The 8,442-nt window shown below is 43.2% G+C and overlaps 1 protein-coding gene across 1 annotated transcript in view; it reads right to left on the reverse strand.

Annotated features, from left to right (window-relative positions):
* LOC129636029 (disks large-associated protein 1-like) overlaps positions 1 to 8,442 on the reverse strand; it is a gene marked incomplete at its 5' end in the record, with an annotated part of 52,982 nt that overhangs the window by 14,589 nt on the left and 29,951 nt on the right. The window contains one exon of the mRNA XM_055559304.1: positions 4,014 to 4,435. Coding sequence (XP_055415279.1) covers positions 4,014 to 4,435 — 422 coding nt within the window. The remainder of the gene's footprint in view (positions 1 to 4,013; positions 4,436 to 8,442) is intronic.

The following is an 8,442-nucleotide window of genomic DNA, read 5'->3' on the forward strand; positions in this document are numbered from 1 at the left end:
GGTTCATCTAGTCCAGGCAACTGACAGACACACAAGTCCTTTCCAGCCTTTTGGTGCTAGGTGTTCATATCTGTCTACCAGATCCCTGTTCTGATCAGCAGGGCTCCCCACTTTGCCAGGCGCTGCCCCTTCCAGCTTTGGGCAACAATAGCAGCGAGTTACTTGTTGAATATTTTGTAAGCTACTTAGGAAGAAAGGTTTGGCTAAAGAAAACACTTCTGTAAAACGGAATTTCCAAAATAGTTTCAGGATTCAAATACGTATTCACCGATCCCCTGCTATATGTCAAGAACTGTCAGAGGGATGGGGATATGAAGATGAATGAGACAAGAACAATTTCTGTCCTCAGACCTCACTTTTCAGTCGAGGAGAGAGATACATAGGTTATCATCAAATAATGTTGGAAATACCTGGCAGACAAATGTACGGCTATTACAGAAGCACCCAGTTCAGCCCAAGGTGGTGCATTCTGCAAAGACTTCTAGAACGTGAGGCTCAAGCTGAAGGAGAAGCCTTTTTTGTAGGCTAGATGGGCTTATATGAACAGACATTCAGCTCAGTCGCTCAGTCGTGTCCGACTCTTTGCCACCCCATGAATCGCAGCATGCCAGGCCTCCCTGTCCATCACCAACTCCCGGAGTTCACTCAAATTCATGCCCATCGAGTCGGTGATGCCATCCAGCCATCTCATCCTCTGTCGTCCCCTTTTCCTCCTGCCCCCAATCCCTCCCAGCATCAGAGTCTTTTCCAATGAGTCAACTCTTCGCATGAGGTGGCCAAAGAACTGGAGTTTCAGCTTTAGCATCATTCCTTCCAAAGAACACCCAGGACTGATCTCCTTTAGAATGGACTGGTTGGATCTCCTTGCAGTCCTTAGACATTTCTAATTTGAATCACTTTGGTACATTTACAAAACCACAATTAAAGGCATTTACCTCTGAACTTTGTGTTAGCTGTTTGATCTAAAGTTCTAAAACAATATTTCGAAAAATTAATAATTTGGACTTTTCACTATAGACGATTGGTTTTCCAACTGAACTCGAGAAATCTGAGGAACTTTTTGGTTGGTAGGGAGGGACATTGTTCCAGGGACTGAGGAGACAGAACTCTGAGCCCTTATCAAAAAGCTTCACTGTTCTTCCTGTTATTTTATTGGTGTTGGGTGTGTATGTTTTCTAAACTAGGAAAAGGGGGCTCTGATATTGAAATATATTTCAAACTACAAAGGGAAACTCACTCCCCACTGAAACAGGTCTCATTGCATACTTGCCATCTAAGATTACTCAGTTGACTGCTTTAAAGCAAAGCACCAAAACCACTCCCATGCTTAGTTATCTTTGCTTGTTCTGCAGCCATGACCCTCACACCTCCCCCACCCCGTCCCCAGGCAGCAACCTTGTAAAATACAGGTAGAGCTAAAAAAATCACTATTCTAAAGAAAACGTCCTTAAGATGTATGGCTTCTTAATGGTAAGACAAGCAGTAACTTCATGTACAAAGAGCAAATTATTATTAGAACAATCTTGTTATAACAAAATATTTTCATTTGGAATAGGTTTATAAGTCCTGTTTATAAATCAATATTTTACTTTATTTTTTAATAAATTAATATTTTAAATAACATCTGAAGTAAACATTCTGGAACAGTGAATGAATGAGCAGTTCCTTCATGTTCAAGATACAAATACACTTATCTTTCATTCCAAACACAGGATAAGAGTCTGATTTTCTGGCATGATTTTCACCTTTCAAATACATATGCTTGCATCAAAATACATTGACTTGTTTTCATAACTTACACTTACCAGCTATGTAAGTGTCAAGGAAGATTCTCCTAAATCTTTATACATTGGCTATCCTCATGCATCATTATAAAGCTGGGTTGAGAGAAATAGATCTAGTCTCATATGGGAAGTAAAGATAAGATTAAAATAAAACACCACATGAACAGCTTCCCAGGTCATACTGGAAGTTAACTGGGGGAAGCTAGAACAAGTGTGAATCAATGCAATGAATGTCCTGAAATCTGCAAAACAGCTTGGCCTGTTGAGCAGGGCACCCGAGGCCATTGCTCCTTAGATGTGGGCAAGTTTACCACATCCCAGTAAAGTTTACTAGGCTTTGAGTTTGCTCATAAGGGGAAAGGAGAATAAGAAAATGCAACTGCTAAGACTTTCTTGGCTTCCCAGTAGCTCAGTTGGTAAAGAACCTGCCTAATAGTGTAGGAGATGTAGGAGACATGGGTTCAATCTCTGGATTGGGAAGTTCCCCTGGAGGAGGAAATGGCAACCCACTACAGTATTCTTGCCAGGAGAATCCCATGGACAGAAGAGCCTGGCGGGCTACAATCCAAAGGGTTGAAAAGAGTCAGACATGACTGAGCATGCATATATATACACATAGAAGACTTTCTTATTGAAACCTGCCCCCACCCACCGCTATTAGGTGTTGCTTCATAACCCTGTCACCAGGGCACAGAGCATGTTCTCTGTGGATCCACACCCAGGTGAGCATGCAGTGGCACGGACCATTGGGGCAAGTGTCAAGGAGGTTTGCTTTTCCACTGCTAAGTTGTTTACACTCATCATGAAAGAACAAAAGGAACATTACAGAAGCATATTGATGGGTTTTCTAACCTGCTCTGAAAGGGAACAAATAAGCTAGTCAGTGGGTGGATAGGGGTCTGGAGGAGGAAAGAGCAGAGAAGAGCTGAAAGCAAGATCCAGAGCAGAAATCCTACAACCTGTGAACTGTTATTTTCCAGTCTCCATTCTCATAAAAATACTTCCCTTATGGAAAGCTCACTGCTCCCTGACACAGTTAGCTTGGTTTACTTAGTAAGTTAACTGAACATGATTTACAGAAAGCTCTAGATCTCATTATTAAGAAATTATTGTTTTTGTTAGGGATGATAAGTCCTTATCAGAGATGCACAGTGAAGCGACGAGATGTCTTGGATTTTCCTTAAGATCCTCTGGCAAAAATGATGACAAGAGAAGTGGGAGAAGTTGAGACTGGCCACTCACTGAACTGGGTGATAAGCAGATGGGGGGGTGGTTATTATAATAAATGCTCTACTTTTGTACGTGTTCTAAGATTTTCATGATAAAAAGTTAAATGATGACTTAAAAGACAAATCTAAAAAGCCACATCGTGACAATACTCTTCCAGGTGGTTCCCACCCCAAAATGAAGGCAGGCTTAGACGCCTACCACTGATTTTCCCTGATTCAAATATATTATCAGTAGGAAGATCCACTGTTCATTCAATAATCATCTTTCACAGGGAAATAAACATGCAGCATTGATATACACACTGATTATAAACTATTTTCCAAAAATTTCACAGTTTTTGGAAATGTACAAAACATGTCTCAGGACTGCGGACATCTGGTAACTTCTTTGTCGATTGTTAACAAGGATTGTTGTTAAAAGGCCAAGTTTGAAAAGAACGGTGTGTGAGGGAGGCCTCCATTATTTATTTAACTTATCCATCCTTTATCATTTATTTAATCTATTGAAATGTGTTACTTGTTTTAGCAGCTGAAGATTTGCCTACATCTAAGAAGGAAAGCGCGGGCTAAGCAGGGCTAAGAATGTCAATAAGCGTGGCGTCTACCGGCCTAGACACGACCAGCCTCGTTTTAATCTTGTATGTTAGTGAAAGTAGTACATTTGGAAGATTATAAATACCCAAAGGATGCCTAACTAGGGATGCCTAACTAGGGATCTTTAAACTAGTTAGAATTACTGTTCCTTCCCTGAGGAGCAACACCAATGGGGGAGCGTCTTGGGGAAAGAGGAACCATTCAGAAGCCTCAGCGCACTCCAGCATGGTCCAGAGCCGAAAGTCCTAGACCCAGAGCTGCAGAAACTGAGACTACATGAGCAGCTCAGCGCAACGGGAAGTAAGAAAGTGTCCCCGCCCCGCCCCGCCCCATCCTGGATGCCCCGCCTCATGCCCCGGCCAGAGCCCCGGCGTTTGCGCATGCGCATACGCGGCGCCACACTTACTCTCCTCCGGAAGGTTGTTCTCCCGCTCTTCTCTCTCCATCTGCTGGCACCAGCCTTCCATGCGGTCCCGTTCCGCCTGGAGAAGCTTCAGAAACCAGTGGCCGTCCCGGTGGCACACTGATCTCTGCACGGCCTCCAGGGGGTCTTCGGTGATTGAGTCAATCCAGGGGTCCGGGGGTGGCAGAATGGAAGGATCGAAGTCCGCGTCGAAGTCCTCATCGACCGCGCAGGCGTGGTAATGGTTTCCTGAGCCCTGGATGCTGACGGTGGAGGTGCTGGCATCCCGGGAGAACTGTCTGGCCACCGGGCCAGGGCATGAATTGTCCTCTATCGACTCCAGAGAGTTTTCCAGGTTGTCGTGGAAGTCCAGGTCGGCCTGCACGGCCGTCGTCACACTGTTGGAGCGAGTGAACCTGCGGAAGCTTGGAGGGATAGAGACGAATTAGTTAAGGGTGTTTCTTGAAGCAAAACCACGTTCTGCTTTTCTTCATGAGTGTGCCAGGAGGGAGCGGGCAGTCTCATCCTCTCCATCTGTGGAGGTAGCCCCTGGAGGCCAGCGCATCAGTCGCCATAGCTCTAGTGTAAAGAACACGATCCCTCCTCTCTGGTCAATATGGATGGAATGTGAAATCGTATTTGGAGAAGGTTTAGAAGTGGACCAACAGGCACCAGCTCTCAAAGCCAGATCGATATCCAGGGTCCACCTTCTGCCCCAGTCTGCCATGGCTTGGATCCTTACATACAGTGATCAGTAAACTTGGTGAGGGGTAAGGAAACAATTCAGTTATATCTTGCTTTGCTGTAATTTTCTTTGAAACAAGGGGCGGGGGGAAGGGAACCCAACCCAGCGTGGACCAAGACTATCTTGAATCCTGCATAACCACAATTTCCAGGGATAGCTCTTACCTGAAGACAAACTAAAATGCCATTAAGCTCCTCTTAAAATTAAAGCTCCTTTCCCTGGTAATTCTTCTGTTGATCATCTGATCATAGGGATAATTTGGTACAAAGCCTTTGGGGCAAAGTCAGCTCAGATCTAGAGTTCTCCAGTATCATCTTTCCCTGTGCCTTTAATATCTCCTCCAAGGTCTTTCTCCCGAGATAAAATACAAGACAACTTGATAACAGCATTTTGTATGGACATCCATGCAATCGGTGTTTCTCAGCCAAATAGCTCAAGACACCTACAGCGAGGTGAGGGCTGATGGAAGGTGAGAGGGGTGGGGAAGGACAGGGGAGTAGCGAATTCTTTCTCAAACAAGGGGCAGGGCAGGGGAAGGCCTGGGTCTGAAGTAATTTAAAACAATTCTGGAAAGTTTCCTTGGCTCCAAGAGCAGACAGGAAATGACGATTTAACAAGATATAAGAGTTTATAGAAGGCAGCATCAGGTGTATGTTACCCTACTTGATACTTAGTTTTTAAAGTAACTTCCTGATCTAATATTTTTTATTCAGAGGAAATACACATAACATAAAATTGACTAACAACTTTCAAGTATATGATTGAGTGGGGTTAAGTTAGTTTCCATGGTTGGGCAGCCATCACCACCATCCCCCTCCAGAACTTTTGCATCTTTCCCAACTGAAACTCTGTACCCATTAAACAACTCCTCACCCCACCTCCCTTCCCTCCAGCCTCTAGCAGCCACTATTGCACGTTTCGTCTCTCTAAATTTATTTTCAGTCCCTCATGTAAGTAGAATTATACAGTATTTGTCTTTTTGTCGCTGGCTTATTTCACTTAGCATGATGTCTTCAAAGTTCATCCATATTGTAGCATGTGTCAGAATTCCCTTCCCATTTAAGGCTGAATAATATCCCATTATATGTATATACCACATTGTATTCATTTTTTAATCCATTGATAAACACTTGGCTTTGTTCCACTTTGTGGCTATTGTGAATAATTCTTCTGTGAACATGGGTGTACAAATACATCTTTGAGATTCTGCTTTCATTTGTTCTGGGTACATACCCAGAAGCAGAATTGTTGAATTATGTGGTAATTCTCTTTTCCCTAGCAGCTGTACCATTTTATATTACAACCAACAATGCACAGTTTTTAATTTCTCCACATCCTTGCCAACACTGATTTTCTGACTTTTTCTATAGTAGCTGTTCTAATGGGTATGAAGTGGTGTATTTTCTTGGCTGGTTCATAATTATGCCATGTTACAATGGTTTATTTGCCAGTTGATTTTCAGTTAACATTCAATAACGCCAGCCTTAAAGGAGAGTGCAGTAAGGTCCATACAACATTTAATAAACCAGATAATATGTTTTTTTCTTAACTTCCCTGGAAACTCTGTAAGAGCCAGTTAACACCAGTATTCTAGTTCCTCAAAAATAATGAATGAACAGACTGGAAGTCACAAAAAGGAAAAGGTATAATCATCTCAATCAGTCTATTTCCCCCCTAGAGAGTAAATACCAAGAAAATGACTGCACAATTGATACGTGTTAATTATTAGGATGATCACAATAATAAAAAAATGTGATGCTCGCCATTCATTTTATGAGGATAGGCCAGCCAAAAAAAGCCGGTCCATCTCACTGTTTGCTGTTTTCAAGAAGTTACTTCTGTAGTAAGAGAAGAAGAAATATCGTGTGACATGCCTTATATGCAGGATCTAAAAAGAAACGAATCAGATGAACTTATTTACAAAACGGAAACAGACTTACAGACTTAAAGATGAACTTGTTGTTGCCAGTGAGGAAGGATGGGAGGGAGGGATAGTTAGGGAGTTTGGAGTCAACATGTACACACTGCTGCATATAAAATAAATCACCTACAAGGACCTACTGTATAGCACAGGGAACTCTGCTCAATGTTATGTGGCAGCCCAGATGGGAAGCAAATTTGGGAGAGAATGGATACATGTATATGTATGGCTGAGTCCCTTTGCTGACCACCTGAAAGGAACTGGCAACCCACTCCAATAGTCCTGGAGAATTCCACGGACAGAGGAGCCTAAAGGGCTACAGTCTGGGGTAGCAAAGAGTTGGACATGACTGAACAACTAACACACACACACACACACACACACACACACACACACGGCTGAGTCCCTCTGGTGTTTACCTGAAACTAGAACCTATCACAACATTGTTAATTGGCTATACCATAAAACAAGATAAAAAGTTAAAAAAAAAAGTTACTTCTGTGGAAGGTATCAGGCATGGTGATTTTATAGGTGGCTCAGATGGTGAAAAATCTGCCTGCAATGAAGGAGACCTAGGTTCAATTCTTGGATTGTGAAGATGCTCTGGAGAAGAGAATGGCAACCCACTCCAGTATTCTTGCCCAGAGAACCCCATGGACAGAGGAACCTGGTAGGCTATAGCCCATGAGATCGCAGAGAGTCAGACACGACTGAGCAACTCACACTTCTGAAATGGGTCACAGGAAAAACTGCCCAGTGTGAAAGTCTGAAAGAATGTCCTTTCTGGTACTCTCTGTGAAAACAAGAACCATTCTGCCACTGTGATTCTCCCAAAAGTCAGCAGTTTCTTGGCTTTAGGAGGCCACTTCTGCCGCCTTCTTGCTCACCCGCCAACATGTTAAATGACATCTGAAGCTGAGCTGTCTCTCCAGCTGCACGTGTGTGAATTGGATGACTTTCCTCCCAACAGTTGACATCCTGCCTGTTCCACTGACACAAAATCCTGACTATGAAAACACTTGGCTCCACTCTCCAAGATCATGGGCTGCCAGAGGCATAACATTTCCAGACTCAAGGAAGGCCCAGCGCCTTATTGTTTCCAACTGGAGCAAACTTGCCGGAGACAGAGTCTGCCGCGCACGCAAATCACAGAGACCCACTTTCCTCATGCCTCTGTTTTTATCTACCCAAATCCGTACCACCAGCATTCCTGATAGAGGGCTCCTGGCTATGAATCCTGTAAAGTATCCACCTTCTTAAGAAAAATGACTTGGCAGGAGATGAGTGGAAGTTTGCAGGTTAGTCACCCAGAAAGAAAGAAAGGTAAAATTAAAATGGTTTGGGATTAAAAGCGGTGCCTTTGAACTCAGGCAGCCCTCTCCGGGTTGCACTGCTTCTCTCAATTAAGTTCCTTAAACGAGCACTTTATTCCACCCAGAGTTTTCAAAGAATGTTCTGCTCTGTGAAACACTTTATGTCTTTCATGTGCTGAGTGTCCTCTGGGCGAAGGGTGTGATCAAGTTGTTGTTTAAAAGTTTGACAGGAACACAGAAGGAGTCACTGGATTTATTTCTGTTTTTGAAATGAATGGATCAGTTGCTGGTGGATGGTAAAAACCTAAAAGCTGAACCCAGTGGCTTCAAGACAGTTTCCAGCCTTGAAACTTCCTTGGTCCTTCATGCCCTAAAGGCAAAATGTGTAATAATTACAAATTCTGAAATGAACTGGCTGATATTCTGGCCAAGGGATTGAAAAACAATGAAACC

This window comes from Bubalus kerabau, chromosome 21 (assembly GCF_029407905.1).
Source record: "Bubalus kerabau isolate K-KA32 ecotype Philippines breed swamp buffalo chromosome 21, PCC_UOA_SB_1v2, whole genome shotgun sequence".
Lineage (NCBI taxonomy): Eukaryota > Metazoa > Chordata > Mammalia > Artiodactyla > Bovidae > Bubalus > Bubalus kerabau.